Raw genomic sequence first — 17,825 nt, 5'->3', positions numbered from 1 at the left:
TGAGAAATGAATGGCACCAGTGTGAGTTTCCAGCATAGACAGCCTTTACTCTCCCTCATCTCACCACTTCTAGAGCTGGACTCTAAGCAAGTCAGAGCAAGGCCCATCTCTTTGTATGTGTTCTGAAACCACCTGCCCCATGTTTGGGTGTCTGGTGTCTAGTTACTATGAAGGTATCAGTCTTTCCACCGTTCAGGTTGCATTCTAAAAGGAGCTAATCATGGATCCTAAATTGCTGACTTTCCTCTAAAGTTGTTGAGCAGAGGTGCAGAATTTCACCCAGAGTTCGTTTTTATGTTCTTTGACTGTGCTGTAGAGTTTTCCTGTGTGGTGTTTTTTTTGTTTTTTTTTTTAATTAAATACTTAATAGGAAGCCAGTGAATTTAGCTGTCCTATAAAACCTCTCCTTGGCTATCCTATCTCTCACGGTTGACTGATAGCTCTTAAAAAACCAAACCCAACTCTTGTCTCCCTGCAAGCCATGGCAGGGAAGGGGGATCCCCTGCTCCCCATCAGGGCTGTCCTTAGGATTTATGGGGCCCTACGCAGTATTATTAAACTGATGCCCCTATGCCGGATGGCAGCCCAAGCTCAGAGCCTGGTGGGGGAGGGGGAGGAGGGACTTGACAGCAAAGGATAATGAGATGCCCTGCCTGCCTCATGGTGGCAGAGAGTCACAGTTCCCCGCAGAGACTTCCATGCACTCTCCCTCATGCAGAATGGACATGAAGAAAGTACCTAATTAAAAGCACTAAAATTTGGGAATAAAAAATGTCAGTCACAGGTTTTTTGATATGCCCTGAAGTTTGTCAGAGATTTATTTGCAAAAACTTCATAGTAAGGGTGAGTCAGCTGTCCTGCTGAATACAACATTACATATAATGGAATACATGATGCAGCTCTTCTGTTTTACATTTTCTTCATCAGTTTTTCTAAGCTGAATTTATATTTTAAATGTACTCAAATCTTAAACCAGCATTCCAGATTACTACATATTTAACTCACTGAAACAAAGACATTCTTTTAAATTAATCAGAGAGGTTTAGTGTGTTCATAACAATGTTCATTGCTTTTAGAAAAAGGGAACAGTAATTTACTTTGTGTGATCTCCATAACAAGAGACATGGTTATGAAAGTTCATCAACTTTAAAAAAAGATGTTTCCAGAGATTTTAGGTATAACAAGGATTTTGTCTTACTAAGGTACTGATTTTGCTGGAGGGTTCTTTTAAAACTAGTTTGTCAGATAGTCAGAAGTAAAGAAAGGGAACTCTTTGTCCAGCTATCTGGAAGGGAAGGACTGTTGTCCCTTTAAGGGCTCTCTTCAGTGGGGAGTGGGGGGAGAGGTGGTGAAGGGATGGACAGAAAGGACAGGAAGACTTGGAAGCTCTTTTTTTTTTTAACTATAGGACTATAGTAATTAAAATGTGTATTTTAGATAAGGGAGGTCTTTTGAAGGATTTATTTAAAAAACTATGTCTGAAGATCTACACATTTAGGGCTAAAGATGATTGTGCATCTAAAACTCTATGCAAGCATTTTTTAGAAATGTGATTTTATAATCTTCACCAGCTCACTAATGAAATATTTTTAAAGCAAATTTTAAACTAAGGTCCTGTAGACTGACATGTTCTGTGTAAATATTACATTAATGCACAACTGTTTTTGTCAGTCAAGTCAGAAACTGACAGTATAAAAATTTATTTGGGCATAAGCTTTCGTGGACATCTGATGAAATGGGTTCTAGTCCACAAAAGCGTATGCCCAAATAATTTGTTAGTCTTTGAGGTGACACAAGGACTCGTCCTTGTTTTTGCTGATACAGACTAACAGGACTACCACTCTGAAACCTGTCAGTATATACCTTGGGGTTGGCAAATGCCTGTTAAATGGCTTTATTACCCCTTGAATGTCTCTTTAACAGTTTCAATGTTGTGCTAATAGGTCTGGCAGGCTGGAGGTTTTTTCACTTTTAACTACTAGATTCCCTCCCAAGGAAGACTCACCAGGCTAGAGCAGCCATCTGTGGGAGCCTGCAGGAAGGGTCAGAACAGGGATAGGAAAACAAGAGGGTGGACACTAAGACCCAGTGGTGCCCCAAATATTGAGGTGCCCTACGCAGCTGCCTATGTTGCCTATGCCTAAGGACGGCCCTGCTCCCCATGCTGAGGGGTGTCACTTTTGCCCCTTACGCCCGTTCTATGGCAAAGGGCAGGGGCTGGGCGCACGACCAGCCACCTACTGGGCGGGCAAGGAACACGTGGGTATCACCCCCTGGGGTTGTGACGCCACAATGGGGAAGTAATGACGCAGAACCATGACCTCACGCTGCGCGGGGCGGGGCAGCCGGGCGGGGTCACTGGGCTCTACGAGCCAACGGGGCAGCTCAGGGGCGGGGCCCGATCGGGCCTCGGCGCTGGCCCCGCCCCAGTCCCCATTCATTGCAGCGGCGCGCCCAGCTCCGGGCCAGATCCGCCGCCATGTCCGCGCGGGGGCCCGCGGGCGCCGGCCCGGCCGCCATCCAGCTCAGCAGGTAACGGGCCGGGAGCGGGGCCGGGCCTCCCTGTGCCGCCCGGGGGAGGGGCCCTGCCCGGCTGAGCAATGCGGGGTCTGAGAGCCTGTGAACCGAGCTGTGAGCCCGGCGTGTGAGGGAACCGCCCCCCGCCCCCGTGTGTGTGTGTGTCCAGCGGGGGGCGGGCCCCCCCGGTGTGTGTGTGTGTGTGTGTCCAGCGGGGGGCGGCCCCCCCCGTGTGTGTGTGTGTGTGTGTGTGTGTCCAGCGGGGGGCGGCCCCCCCCGTGTGTGTGTGTGTGTGTGTCCAGCGGGGGGCGGCCCCCCCCCCGTGTGTGTGTGTGTGTGTGTCCAGCGGGGGGCGGCCCCCCCCGCGTGTGTGTGTGTGTGTGTGTCCAGCGGGGGGCGGCCCCCCCCCGTGTGTGTGTGTGTGTGTGTCCAGCGGGGGGCGGCCCCCCCCCCGTGTGTGTGTGTGTGTGTGTCCAGCGGGGGGCGGCCCCCCCCCCCGTGTGTGTGTGTGTGTGTGTCCAGCGGGGGGCGGCCCCCCCCCCGTGTGTGTGTGTGTGTGTGTCCAGCGGGGGGCGGCCCCCCCCGCGTGTGTGTGTGTGTGTGTGTCCAGCGGGGGGGCGACTCACTCCCCCCCAAGCTGCAGCCCCTGTGGCAGGGCCTTGCTGCAGTTGTGGTCCCAGTGGCTCAGAGCCTGGCCCGGGGCACTCAGTGTGGGGGGCTGGGCACGGGGCAGCCCTTGGCCCTGGTTCCTTGGATCAGCAGTGGGGTGAGCCCAGCTTGGGGGCGAAGTGCTGGCACCTGTGGGTGAGGAACCTCCTGCAGCCCCAGAGACCCTGGGAACCAGGCTGGTGCCTGCGGAGACCCTCTGCTGTGGCCGGCCCTGTCTGCTGTGTCTGCGCCCGGTGCCCCTCCTCCAGTGGAAGGGAGCTGGGTGTGGCGAAGGGGGGCCATGGCTGTGAAATCGGACTGTGGCTCCTGCCACACTGCAGGTGATGTGCTGTGTGACTGCAGAAAAGTCAGTTTACCTTTCTGCATCTCACTTGCACAGTCCGAGCTGGTGGGCATGGGAAGTGTTGGTGAATGCAGAATGCTAATGGTACAAGCAGATTCAGTTGTACTGGAGTGGTGCCGGGATTATGGGGTCACTACCTCTAATGCATGTATAGAGAATGTTGTCACTGAAAACCCGCCTGGTGGCCAGATCAATAGACCAGTCTGCTAATCTGAATTGCTCTGGCTTCTGTCTCCTGGCATCTTTAGTAATATGCACATGGGAATAATTAGGCTTTAAAAACAGGCTGTGAGAGGTTTCAGCATCCTTTGGGGGTATAGTAATCCACCTATTCCTCAGGGGCCTTTAGCTAAATGCACTTATGCTCAGGATTCAACTGAGAAACTTCCTGGTACATCTTGCTGTAATCCACTCTCTCCTAAATTATGCTGACTCATTGGATTTCATCTCCTTATGCTGTTAAGAGGTCTAGCTAAATAAATCCATGTTTGTAGCCCTATTCTCAATGTTTGTAAAGCACCTAGCAAGATACTGAGTTTTAAATAAAAACAAATACCTGGTCTTAGGAGAAATGTTATGCAACTATGGGATTCAGGGGCACAGAGTTCTCAGTAGACCCTGTTCTCTATAATGTATCAAGATAGACTGCAGGCTGAGACCATACCTTGCCTAGCTCACTGTCGAGGATGGAGTAGTGTGGCAAAGGCGTAGCTACTTCCTTTGCTGTTGTAAAGTCCGATGAAGTTGTGTGACTGTAGTACTAAAGAGAAATGCATTTTGTGTAAGATGGTCTCACTTTGTGTGTTTACAGTTGTATCCCATTTGGTACATGTTGATGTTGGCCCAGTTTGGAGCATGTTTTTTTTCTGTAGCTGTAACACTGCCATACTGTGGCCTATCCATGGGCATTGGTTTGTAGCTGTGTTCCTGAAGTGGTCTCTGCAGGAGTCTGAGGGTGACTAAGGTAAAAGCAAATAAACGTTCTTGATGATATTTGATTTAAATGCCTCTTGTCTTGGTATCTAAATGCCAGGCAACTAAATGGCATCAGTTTATAGCAAAAACAATGCTACCTCTCCCGGCTGCTCCTATAGCTGATCTTGGTGTCCTAGACCTGGCTGCTTCTCTCCCTTCTCCTGTGAACAGGATTGTGTGGATCTGTTTGTTTTGTGGCAGGGGTTACGGGTGTTCCTGCTAAGAGGCTTTCTTGAGTTCCCGTATGGTGGGGAGTGCTGGGGTAGGTTTAAAGCAAAAGACATGCCCACCATGATCAATAGAACTTGCTTCTCACTAAAGACTGACCCAGTTCAGCATGCTCCATTACGTTGCCCCCTTCTTGCTCTTGCAAAGTTTCTTCTTAGTGCAACAGTGGTGAAGGGAACTATTCAGGGATCTCTTGCTCCATGATCTGGAAGTGGAGCCATTTCACTGCCCTGGTAGAATAATCAAGATAACTGTTAAACTGCAACATTTGCGTATTGTTCTTCTTGTTTTTAAAGGAAGATCTTTTAAAAATACCACCCCCCCCCCCCAAGACGTTCTCCCTATTACAGGGAGCCCTATCTGACCTGGCATCCTTTCATTAACTCCTATTTACCCTGGGCCTATTGCACACCTGAAGCAAGATTCCAATGGTTAGGATTGGGATGGCTGTAATGTACTGAGAACTGCTCCCAGGAGCTGGGAAAATGACTGACGCTCCCTGCCCCGACTGCTGACAAAACCTAAGCAATATAGTGCTGATGCAATTGAAGGAAGCCAGGGCATCTGGTGGGCAAGTAGCTGGGAGAACAGTACTGGTTATAAATGAACTTTGCTATTAACTGGGTGGGCCAATAATTCGCTGATTAAAATGGACATGAATGACACTGAGGGTTGTCATGCAAGTGAAAGGGAGCCCTGGGGAGTATACATTAACTTAGGGGGACAGGTTTGGCTGTTGATAGTGAAGTTGGCTGAGAGCTTTAGAATGGCACCTGCTGGTATACTGAATCCCAGTATTTTCACAAGTTTGTTCCCAGATCAAACATAGCTGGGGAGTGAGGGTGAAACTGATCAGGAGGGGTGGAGTTCAGCATTGTCTCAATGCAGCAGGTACATTGTCAGTGCCACTTTCCCCTTCCTTGCAGGTATTGACAATGTGGCACTGGGAGCATTGGAGGTGAATAAACTTCTTGTATAACTTTTGCAGCCACTAGTTCTCTGCATGTTGGACTCCATGCTCCAGCTGTGTGTGTTGAACTTTGTGTCTAACCGCTGCTGGTAGCATGTCAATAGCTCTTGGAAGTAGGGAGGGTGGAGAAGCTTTTCTTGGATTAGTGCCCTCTCATGCCAAACCATGCTAGTCTCTATTACAAATCTCAGCGGAATTGCTGCTTTACACACAGGTATTGTACTGTTAAAGGGTCAGGGTCCATTTTGAGTCACGGATGAGGTTTGGGTGTATGAAATAAATAAAAATAACTGTTAATATGGGAACACCAGTACAATAAAACTGTTTGCTGATGTTTCCCTGCAATAAGAAAAGAGAATATCTCCATTAATTTTATCTCTTAGAGCTGGAAGGGATCTTGAAAGGTCATTGTGTGCACCCCCGCCTTCACTAGCAGGACCAAGTACTGATTTTGCCCCAGATCCCGAAGTGGTCCCTCTCAAGGATTGAACACACAACCCTGGGTTTAGCAGGCCAGTGCTCAAACCACTGAGCTATCCCTCCCCTTGCACCAGCAACACTGATGACACTCTAAAAGTGAAACTAACTAATCAGCAATTATGGGTAAATCTGAGTGAGGTGGAGAACATAAACCAGCGGCATCATAAACAATGGAAAGGGACTGGTCCTGAAAACTTGATTTCAGTAGTCTAAGGGGAGCAGGCTTGTTTTCAGAGATTTTTAACCTGGCAGTGCTCCATCTTAACACAAGGAATGACTCTGCTTGACATTACCTTTAGTTAGCTTTGGAGAGCTCTTCCAGTAGGCTCTGGAATGAAATGTCCTGAGTCCCTTATGGCCCTTTGCTGAAGGGTTGTGGGCATCTTACGTTGGCATAAGAGACATACACATCCAGTATGTGCAATGGCAGTAGCTGATGAAGGCCAGGTGGCAATGAGGGTGATGAAGTAGAGGGCCTGCTGGGAGTGCAGATGGGGTTTGTGAGGATTAATAGTAGGAGACTGGCTTTCCATCTCTGCTTCAGGTGTCCTCCAGGTTCGTTTATGTGCATGGCCACACTATGTCACGGAGTGTGGGGGAGTCCGGCCCTGCACCCCTCTTCCTGGGACCCACAGTGACTCTTGGCCAGCCAGTAAAACAGAAGGTTTATTGGACAACAGGAACACAGGTTACAGCAGAGCTTGCAGGCACAGTCAGGACCCCTCCACCGAGTCCTTCTGGGCTTTCAGGGTGCTTGGATCCTAGCTAGGATACCCTGAATTCCGCCCACACAGCCCCAAGCCCAAACTCAAACTGCTTCCCTCCAGTCACTCCTTTCCTTTGTCCTCCTTCCCGGGCAAAGGTCTTGACCTTTCCCCTCCCTTACCTAGCTCAGGTTACAGGCTCCGGTATCGTCCATCCCCTAAAATCCTCCCCTGCTCTCCCATTCCCCACACAGACAACCCCTACTCCATCACACACTATGAATAGCATTTATGTTAAAAGGCCAGGGCCAGACCTTCATCTCCTGTAGAAAAGGGTGGCGGTGCATTGAGCTGTAGTGGTTCAGAGTGTAGCCTGTCAGTTCCTCAGAAACGGTGTAGACGCTGCTAGAGCAGTTGGCTTAAATGTAGTCACCACACGTAAGATTCTGATTTTGCTCTGCATGTGGAGGGAGGTTTCTTCCTGGCAGGTATCACTGGGGAAACGGGCTGAGATAATTCTTTAGCTGCAGTACTGGATACTAGTGTCCTGTCTATCCAAGATGGTCCAGCAAGTGATCTTTGTGCCCTAGATCGGAACAAATCACATGCTGCTGCTGGTCTCGCTTAGTAAGTAGTTTGATTCCAGGTTCTTTTATTTCAGCAAACTTCCCCTTATTTTTAATAAGGTGCCCCAAGGTGAAAGATACAGTGGTGTTGCTAGGAGTGGAAATTTGGGGGACCCCAACTTTTGGGTGGCTGGGCAATGACAAACTGTACTAGCTCATCTTCTCCCCTGTTGCCCCCAGACACAGGGCATCACCTGCTGAGCTGGGCACATGCACGGGGTGGCTCAGACAATGGCAAGGCAGAGCTGCTGGAGCGTAGCTTTCCGAAGGGCAGGCACAGAGCTCCGTCCTGTATCTCAGGTGCCTGAGGAATGCTCTGGGCCGCTGCGGCAGCACTGCACCCCTGCTCAGGCCTGGGTGGCTATGCCCCTGACAGATGCTCGTAGCATTTATAGGCTGACTGATGCACTGCTCTTTTGAAAGATTGCTGATCCATCCCCACTGGAGGGAGATAAGCACGTGCCCTGCGCTGCATCCTGTGTGATGCTTTATACATGGCCACTCCCTTTTGTGACAGCAGGGGCCACTGGTGCGGTGGCACAAATGCTTCATTGCATTTGTCAATGTTTCCAGTGTCTCAGGACTTGCATATAGAGCCCTCTAGCACCTCTAATGGGCTGTGCCATGTCCTGGACAGCAGAGGTGACTGTATGGAACAGATAAACAAGAAGGAAAGGAACCTGCACCTCTTGGCACTGGCTGCTCTGATGATAAACTGATAGTTATTTACAGAAGCACAAAATGTTTTCAGTCTTACTCAAGAGGTCAGCCAGTATGAAGCAGAGTGGAAGTTAAAAACAGCATCTTAAAGTCCAGTGACTAATGGAATCTGCATTATTGGCTCATCGGTGTAAATGAGACTTTGGTTTAACTTGCATGTTTTATAAAACACTGTGTAATGATCCATCCTTTGTTCTGTTTGTGAAAACAAAGGTGTGTGGCTTACAGGGCTATAACTAAGAATTCTCATGCCAGTGTGTAAAACCATCTAAAACTACATTGGAGCGAAAATTTGCGAATAGCTTTTTCACAAAAAAATACACACCAAAATGCCTGCAACTTACAGATCTACACATTGTTAAACTCTGGAAGGGTCTTCTGGCTCCAAAGGATCTTTGCTCCCTTCTCCCCTGGAATGATGGACGCTTATCTTCTAGGTGCAGTGATATGGAGGGGGACAATCTCTCTATGTAGTCTAAAGAAAATTGTTACAAATAATTCTAAGTTAAAAGCATTTGTCTAAATACCCTCTCTGCTTCTCTCCCCTCTCAAGGAAATAGATGGTGAAAGCTACCCCCCCCCCCACTATAAATACATAAAATATGTTTTGCTGCTGCTTTAAGTTCTTTTGTCTAGCTTCAGAGGAATCTCTCTTCCCAGGACATGTATTGTCAAGATCTGACTAGAGCAAAACATATTAATCTCTAAATACATAGTCTGCATGGAGGACTTGGAATGTTCTATACACAATTTCATGTGATAACCCATAAACAGATAAGGGCTCTGCTCAACCACAGAATTCTCTAAGACTTCATTTGCGTGCATTTCCTTGCTGAAATCGGTCATTGATCTTATGCAAGAATGCTGCAGGTACAGCTATCTATGCGTACCCTTCAGAAAGGAGTGAAACGTTTGCATTTTAACATGAAGCCCAAAAGGTGAGTGGGAGAAGTTACCTAGTTTTCATTGAGAGATCCAGGTACTGGAGGTCTTGTTTGAGATGCCTACAGCAGCTTCCTGTGGCTCCTGCTAGCTTTGCTGAGGTGGGAACCTCCTTTGGGGTTGCTTGGTAGAGCTGCAGAGAAAAGGTTACAAGTGGATTAAGTTTCTAAAATGTACGGACTGCTTTAATATAGCCAACAATACTCTGAAATATAGGTTGGTCTGGTCTTTTGCCTTGTAAAGTGTGACACTGAATTTCTGTTTTTGGTGGCTCTCAAATGGCAATTGTAGTCAGACTATGGCAGATTGTAACTGGTTATTGTAGTTGTACAATTGTTTGTACAGCTTTATTCATGGATATGAAATGGTTGAGGAGCAGGATTGGAACAACTGGGATGGAGAAAGTGAGCTGTCGGCAGCTGCACTCAGACTTCCAGCTAGCTAATTCAATACACTGTCTATCAGATCAGCAGGCCTCTCTCCAAGGTGGGTGAGGGAGGTGGGATTATGTGTGCCGCTTTGTTTTTCCATCGCATTTAGCAGCAGGGGTCACTGCCTGTGACAAGGATGCTGTCTGTGCCAGGTAGGGACTCCAACTGAGATTAGGGGGTAATTTCCTGTGGTCTCATGCTAAACTTGCTAGAACATGTCTGTGAAATGGAGACTCTTGAGGTATTTACAAGCAGTTCTACTGCTCTACTCCACCCTGCTGACTTCCGAACTCTGATACTGCAGGTGTCCAGCCAGTCTGCACAAACATCAAAGAACTGAAATTGTTGGGTCACGCAAGAGGTACAGATTAACAAATGAGAAGTGCTGTGTAATCCAGTGACTTTCTCAGCATTGCTGCGTCCAGGCAGAATGACCTTAGTCTCATTTATCGTCTCAGACATACCTCAGGCTCTCGCGGAGTCTAGAGTTCTTTAGCTTTTTGGTTAAACTCATGACACGGGCAAGAGCTGAGTAGACTTCTGCAGACAGGACTCAATAAGGAGATCGAGCTGCACGTGGTACTGTGTTCGACTGGAATCTAGCTCGTTCCTTATGTAAGAAGACTTGAAGGCTGGTGCATGTCTGCACTAGAATTGGTACAGTGGCGCAGTGATGGCGCTGGAGCTATGCTGCTGTCGTACTGTAATGTAGACCCTTGCTGCAGCGATGAAAGGGGTTTTTCCTGTCACTTTGGTAAATCCTCCCTTCATGTAGCTGGGATGATGGAGAATTCTTCCACTGTAGCGCTTGTAGTGTAGACCTAGCCTCAGGGATGTGAATGTCTCACACCCATGAGCAAAGTAGCTAGGGTGACCTAAGTGTTAGGTGTAGCCCAGGCTTTGTTTCCATTGTAAAGGTGTGGGGTGAAGTTGCTAGAAAATGACAGGAAGGAGGAAATGTTTGACATGAAGCCCTTAAATCCGTCATCACTTCGCCTGCTCTAGCAGGACTGGTTTTTCTAGCTAGGCAGGACCTTTGCACAAACAATTTTTTTTTTCTTTTGGTCAGTTAGTCTGATGCAGAGGGAAATGAATCATTTCATGTAGCCTTTGTGAAAAGCCTGTCTCTTACTTCCATGCCCATATAAACTTTGCTTCCAAACTTGTCACCTATTACTTGGAACTATTGGGTGAGTTTAAGGCAAGGGTGGGGAACCTTTTTTTGCATTGGGCCATTGACCTACTGAAAAAATCAATGGCAAGCCACCCGTGTTCAACTTACCTGCCCAGGAGGGGGGTGTGTGTGTGCTGAAACGGCAGGGTGAGCCAGCACTCTCCGGCAGGTGAGTTGAACGAACGTGTGTGGCCCGTGGGCTGGATGAAAATGAGCTGTAGGTTGCCTGTCCCTGGTTTAAGGAAGCGCACTAGTGGCTGAACACAATAGATAGTTCCTCTTGCTGAGTGACTGCAAGCTAGGAAAAGGAAACTGCTCTTTCCTCATTGCTGCTCCTCTGTCTCATGAGAGTCTGATCTTGTGGGGCTGACCATCGGCGTCAGTAGGAGTGGCAGGAGCTTCACTCCGTGCAGGATCAAGCCCAGTCTAAGAGGGTGAATTCTTTTGTGGAGACTTGTCATTTAGTGCCTCGCCACAAGGCCGGGGAGGAACTTGCAGACTGGTAAAACTGACATGGTGCCGTGTGTGTGTTTGTCTGGTTCCTTGTCCCTGGCAGTGGCCAATACTAGATTAGTTGGGCTGATAGTCTGCTCTGACAGGGCAGTGCTTGGACTTCAAATCAAACAGAGGATGGGAGGAATCCAGGTCCCTTCTACGAGTCTCTGCTCTCTACGTAGCCTTTAAAGAACGTTAACATTGTTGATCCAGTCCCTCGATCCTCTCCCTGCACTCCTTTAATGCTGAGACCTGGGATGGGTTGCTGTCTTGGGGCAGTATCCACTGCTGTAGCAAGAATAGCCCAGGCTGGGGGCATAACTCTTAGAATGGAGGAAGCCAGTGCTCTGTGCACATGGATGTGGGGAGCCTGTTCCACATGGATCTCTGGTGCTGAGGACCCAATGTGACCTGTGTAGTCCTGCAGCCTTCACACCTCTCTCCCTGGATCTGCAGGCTGAGGACAGAGCTAGCGGACTGGACACAAACAGGCAATGATTTCTATTCGTCCATCAAAGCAGTCCCAGAGACAAATGTAGCAAGGCTTTTGACTCAACTTCAGGGTGCAAAGTGGAGGTGGCCCTGGGAAATGTGTAGGAGTTTGCCAGGAGGCCTCCTGTCAGGTCGTTGTTTGCCTTCCCAGGGAAGGCAATGTGCTCAGCACTGCAGCCAGCTGTTTGGAGTCCAGTAGGGACAGGATTTCCTACGGAGTGACTCTCTCGTGTAATTATTTATAACATAAGGATTTCCATCACAGCTAGTTTTAAACTAGTCATTCTGATTGGCTAAGGACCCATCTTCTTATTTTTGATTGAGCAACCTAGGAAGCTGCTAGGCTCTTAATTTGGTATTTGTGGCTGAGCTGGAGCAGCAGAAATGACATCACCAGCTGTGGTGTGTGAAGCAAATCATGAATGAGTGCAACTCCAAGCCCGGGGGTTACACACAGGTTTAAAGGCTCCGTCTGTTCCACACGAGGATGGCCTGTCAGCTTATCCGGTATGGGACGTTTATGCTTCTCTTGTGTTCGGTGTGTGTTTGTCTGAATGCTGCCTAGTAACTGGGGAATGTGAGTGAAAACTACGATGTTTTCCTAGGCAAGGACGACAGAAACAGTGAAAGCAGTCGGGACTAATCTAGCTATAGCTGATCTCTCAGGGAGGAAGTTGTCTGTCTGTAGCAGCCTTGTTTCGAGGCCATGTGGCTGTAGCAGATTAGACTGTCAGGCTCCATACAATCTATACCTGGCAGGATGTGGGGGAGGGGGTTGTTCCATGTGCTCATGAGAGCTGGGCAGGTTTTTTCAGACTAAGATTATTTGCCTCCCAGTTAACCAGTTTTGGAGGTATTTGTGAATTTGACACATTTCCCAAATAGCTGGGGAAGGAGGAACTAGATTCACAAGGGGATTTGGTTTCCATCCCTGCCCCAGCCAGAGGACAAGGTGGTGGTGGTGCCCTTTTGACAACCTTTAGCCCAGGGCATAGGGCACTCCCCCGTTTGAATCCCCCCCGCAACAGGGATTTGAATCCCCCCCGATGAGCGCTCTGACCACCGGACTATTGGGCATTCTGGGTGGGGAGGGTGCATCATATAAAATACTTGAATAGTCATTGGGCTAGTGAGGGGCACGATAGCCTGGTGCTTTGGACCTGGCTCTTCCACACTCCAGGTGAGTGCCCTAACCACTGGACTAAAGGTTATATGCCAGGCACCACCACCTCCTGGTTTCTGAATCTAGTCCTTTAAAAGTACCTGGAAACAAAATATTTCGGATTAGTCACTTGTTTCATTCAACCCAGAATTGATTGTTTTTGATGTGCTGAAAATTCCCAAAATATGTGAACTTGGTTTGACCTGAATTTTTTGGAACTAACAGTAAATTAAAAAAAAAATCAGTTATTCATCCTGCTCTCAGCCTCAAAGGGGACAGCTCTTTATAAGAGACTGTCGGCACTGAAATCCAGCTGGAATTGTAGAATGCAGTTGCTGTGGGTTTGGAAGTCTTCTGCACTTTATTTCAATTCTTTATGACTTAGCAGTGCCCCACACCAGCTGCTGCTCTAGTAGCAAATATTGTGCTAGTCGGTTTGTTCCGTTATTGCGTTATGCTAATTCCTATGAATGTAGGAAGTGTTGCAACAGATTGGATTGGGTCAATGGTCCATCCCTCTAAGGTTCTGTCTTTCCAGTATATATGATCCAAATTGCAGAGAAGTAACTGCATCCTGAATTGACTTCTGCACCTGAGGCCTAACCCAGCCATGCCCTGGGATAGTCCCCTGCCTCCTAAACCCATCAACCCAGTAATCCACAGTTAGTCAAGTGCATTAGTTTTCTTTTAACAGAATTTTTTTGGAAATCATTTTGTATAATAGTAATAAAGCTGCTGGCTAAGCAGTTCTTAAAAAGAGAAATAACTGTTCTGTTTTATATGGTATGTCCAGATAATGCTGTCTGGAACTGGCTATCGCAGCTTGCATCTGCTTCATCATGCAGAAGTCTGATCATCGAATGAGATGCTGAAGTTGCTAGTGGTGCTTGGTACAGCTTTGTTTTTCAGGGTCTTTAAAAGCTGATCTGCTGTGCAGGTGATAGCCTGATGTAGTGCCTTAAAACAGACTATGGGAGAGGTTCCCTGCCCTGAAGAGCTTTCAAACAGACTGAGAGGTGACAGGTCAGGTGTGAGACAGTCCAGAGCAGTCAGGGAGGAGGCTTCCTGTGAATGGGGGCCAGAGGGATAGGAAGAGGAGTCAGGGGAGGTACTGAGACTTGGTGGGTGTATGTGGTTGATAGGCTGCTGGCTCCCAGTGGCGGAGTGTCATCCCAGGGACTCTTACCTGCTCCCGGGCCCTCTCCAGGTCCTGCTCCCTGGCTCACTCCTGAGTGTTGTGGCAGCTCCTCCAGCCCCTCTGGGCCCTGCTCTCACCTTTGCCCCTCTCCGGTATGCACAAGTTTATGCAGGAGCGGAGTCCCCACAGTATTTCCATAGTGTGGGGGGAGGGTCCTATTGTCCTCTACCCTGGGTCTGCTCCCCCTGGTGCAGAGACAGCATTGGTGAGAGGATCAGTCTAAGACCTCACGAAGGTGAGCATTCAGCTGGGGTTTGAAGAGAGTGATGGCACAGAAGCCGGGGAGGCTCCTCTGTTACCCAAAAGTCTGCAGGGGATGCCACGTTTGACTTCACTCTGGCTTATGGTGAGAGACCATCACACTCTTGCTGCCTGGAACCAGGTTGAATTGTTGATTCATCACATCTGCTGAGTGAGTGTGTATGAAACTTCCTGACCATCACCGTGTTTGACACACTATCTCTAACATGGCTTTGTGGTTTGGTAACCATGGTTATTGTAAGGGAGGGGAAAAGGTATGGTTACCATGGATTTTACTTTGCAGTGTTTTAAATTTAGCAGGGATGGGTACAGCAGTTGTGATCCCTGGATTGCAGGAGTACAGGGGCAATTCTGTTGACAGCTCTTTGGAATTCTCCTCCCTGGGAGGATGTGGAAGAGTGGGACTTTCTTGTTATGTAGTGGCATTCTGGGTGACTCTCATGAAATGAATGGTCCACCACTATGGTCTGTCTCAAAGGTGTGATGGAAAAAGCACCTAGCTGAGTTTGTTGCTAAGTTGGGGTTACTTGTGTGCTGCAAAGACTCTAAACATCATTGTGAAACCTATAGGTGACTTTCTACAGAACGCACATTCTCGGAATTCCCCACTGCTGCAGTGACCCCCCTCAGCTTGTTGAGCTCTGCTGTCAGTGTGTCAAAACCCACTTGCCTTGTCATGGAGGGTGAGGCTAAGTCGTGGTAGGACATGGTGCTGCTGATGCTTTTGGTCCCCTCTGCTCACAGTTAAGCCATTCTTGACACCACTTGGTGGGAGTGAGGTGGCTGTTCCTGCTGACCATTGTCGTCTTTGGGCCATGCTCCTAGTATGGACAGATGGTCTTTCAGGGAGGCCTGTTGACACTACTGTGTACCTGACCTGTCGGCTTTGACAGAGGCTGCTTGTCCTGTTAGCTATGCTATTTTTGAGGGATCTTGTTTTCTCTGAACAGTCTGTCGGAAATCATGTCAAAGCAGAAACAAACTCCCCCCGACTCTTGGGATGGGAGCATGGTCAGTTGGGGAATGGGAGTTAAGCCATCTGGGTGCTCTTACTTCTGTCACTAACGGGTATGGGGCTAGGCCTCATTAACCCTGCTGTGAAATGGGGATTGTACTGAATGAACATGCCAGGTTACTTTGTAAAGCACTTCAAGATCCTCTGACAAATGGGGTTGGGGTGAGGAGGGCTAGGATGTTGTTTGGGACTTTGGCCTCTTTCACTAGCACTAAATTAGTTGTAAAAGAAGCAGGAAGTGAAATTCACAGGAAGCTGTGTTGGCCTGCCCCATCCACCGCATTCTGAATTGCTGCCTTCACTCTTATTGTCTCAGGTTAGATTGTGCTCACTTCAAGGGCTGGCTTGCTGCACTTTTCCTCTTGCTGGGGAAGGCACCGTGGCTGGAGTTGGACGGCAAGTGAAGGGATTAGCTGTGCTGTGACATTCTTCTGGCTGGCTCTCCAGATATTACATCTTTCCTCATTCATTGCAGGATAATGCGTCCGGATGATGCAAACATCGCAGGGAACGTCCATGGGGGGACCATCCTGAAAATGATCGAAGAGGCAGGTGCCATCATCAGCACCCGGCACTGCAATTCCCAGTCAGGGGTATGTACTGTTGCGGCCAGAGCATGTCCATTCCCGCTGCAACTGTTGACACAGGGTCAGTGTAAAACTGCCCAGCCTCATGTTATTTACTCACAAGTTTGAAGGGACCCAAATAATTCTGTCCATGTTCCACTGAAAATCACAAGAGAACTTCAAGGATGGGAGAAAATCATTGCAGCAACTGACATTAGTGTCCCACATCATATAGTGTGTGTGCCTTTTCCGTTCCCATGGGTGTTCTCTGTAAAGGATGACGTTGGTATGTGTCTGATGTTGTACAGGATGTTTACTGTGGCTGTGTTGCTCCTGGAGCCTTCACCTTTGCATTTCCGGCTTCTCTTCACTTAGTCATGCAGCCTTAGCTTCTGTTTCTTGCATGATCAGTCCAACGGCAGTAAACGAGTGAGGAACCCGGCCCTTAACTCTGTGTACATAGACAACTGTCTGATCGTGTATGTCGTTGGTGTCATTTTCTTTAGAAATACCATCTAGTGGAAAACACTGGGAAGTTTCAGATGTCAGCAGCACTTTCTATTGGCATGCTTGGGGTGAAACTAGCTATTTCCTTCCTCTTTCCATTTCATTTAAAAATTAATGGCCCTGTGTTCCTTATAGTTCGGAAGACCTAAAACTTGCGAGTGGCTGAGGAGCACACTTGGATAGTGAGTTACCTCCCAAGCTTTGAGATTTCTTGGAGAGAGAAGCACTGTACTTCTCTCACACTCAGCCTCTGCTCTTCCCACTTCAGAAACAGAAGTTCTGTGTCTATTTCACAGAGAACTGATATGCCCAAAGCCAGACTGGACTGATACCTTCAAAGACTTTCAGCTTATCTGTGATCTTTCTATTGATATTCCAAAAGGGCCTGTCTTCTGAGGTCTTTAAAGGGCTGTCTTAGACTTCAAGGTACCTTTGTCACCTTTCAAAGGTGGGTGTTGGGGAAATAAGCCATTGGTCAATGCCCTGGCCATTGGAATGTAGTAATCTTCACTCTTGGAGAAATGTTGTCGGATTTAGAACATTCCTATTCTTTTAAATTGCTGTTAGCAGAGATGTTTCCATAACTTGTTACAGAGTGCATGTGGTCTGCTGTCCTCTGCATAATATCTGTCAGTGATGGGGAATCTGGCATGACCCCTTGGGAAATCGTTCCAGTGGTCAGCCATTCATCATTAAAAATTTGCAACTTATTTCCAGTCTGAATTTGTCTAGCTTCAACGTCCAACCAGTGGTTTTAGACTCTTCTCTGCTGGATTGAAGAGACCATCATTAAATATTTGTTCCCTATTTAGGTACATCACGTTATCCCTTAACTGTCTCTGTTTAGTTAAATAGATTGATCTCCATGAGTGTCAATAGAAGGGCAGGTTTTCTAATCCTTTAATCATTCTCGTAGCTTTTCTCTGAAACAGTCTCCAATTTATCAACATCCTTCCTGAATTGCAGGCTCCAGAATTGGACAAGGATTCCAGCAGTGGTTAGACAAGTGCTGAATACAGGAGTAAAATAACCTCTCTACTCCTACTTGAGATTCTGCTGTTTATGCATCCGAGGATCACATTAGTTCTTTTGGCCACAGCATCACACTGGGAGCTCATGTTCAGCTGATTATCCACCACAATCCCCAAATCTTCTTCCATCACTGCTTCCCGGGGTCTCCCACCCTGTCAGTATGGCCTGCATTCTGTGTTTCTAGATGTATACATTTACATTTAGCTGTATTAAAGTGCACAGTTTGCTTGTGCCTGGTTTACCATGCAGTGCAGATCGTTCTGAGTCAGTGACCTGTTCTCTTCATTATTTACCAGTCCCCCAATTTTTGTTATTTGC

General features: G+C 47.9%; 1 protein-coding gene and 1 long non-coding RNA gene across 9 annotated transcripts in view; one reads left to right on the top strand and one right to left on the bottom strand.

Moving 5' to 3' along the window:
- The first annotated feature begins 2,457 nt into the window (after window positions 1–2,457).
- Window positions 2,458–17,825, top strand: part of ACOT7 (acyl-CoA thioesterase 7) — a 99,320-nt gene continuing 83,952 nt past the window's right edge. The window contains exons 1-2 of one of the 8 annotated variants that reach the window (XM_030537573.1): window positions 2,458–2,532; window positions 15,878–15,995. In XM_030537573.1, coding sequence (XP_030393433.1) covers window positions 2,480–2,532; window positions 15,878–15,995 — 171 coding nt within the window. In that variant the 5' untranslated portion in view covers window positions 2,458–2,479. Of the gene's footprint in view, window positions 2,533–9,090; window positions 9,171–11,167; window positions 11,282–12,120; window positions 12,274–15,877; window positions 15,996–17,825 lie in introns of those variants that run through there. The other 7 variants (XM_030537571.1, XM_030537572.1, XM_030537578.1 and 4 more) reach the window with 7 other exon arrangements.
- Window positions 7,160–11,008, bottom strand: LOC115636887. Its single transcript, XR_003997099.1, has 4 exons — window positions 10,888–11,008; window positions 9,189–9,307; window positions 8,577–8,707; window positions 7,160–7,472 (listed from the first exon to the last, which is right to left on the bottom strand). It is a non-coding gene; the product is annotated as an uncharacterized LOC115636887 (long non-coding RNA).

Source organism: Gopherus evgoodei, chromosome 18, assembly GCF_007399415.2.
Source record: "Gopherus evgoodei ecotype Sinaloan lineage chromosome 18, rGopEvg1_v1.p, whole genome shotgun sequence".
Classification (NCBI taxonomy): Eukaryota; Metazoa; Chordata; order Testudines; family Testudinidae; genus Gopherus; species Gopherus evgoodei.
The sequence above is the reverse complement of the archived record's forward strand: the minus strand, read 5'-3'. Positions and strand labels throughout refer to the sequence as shown.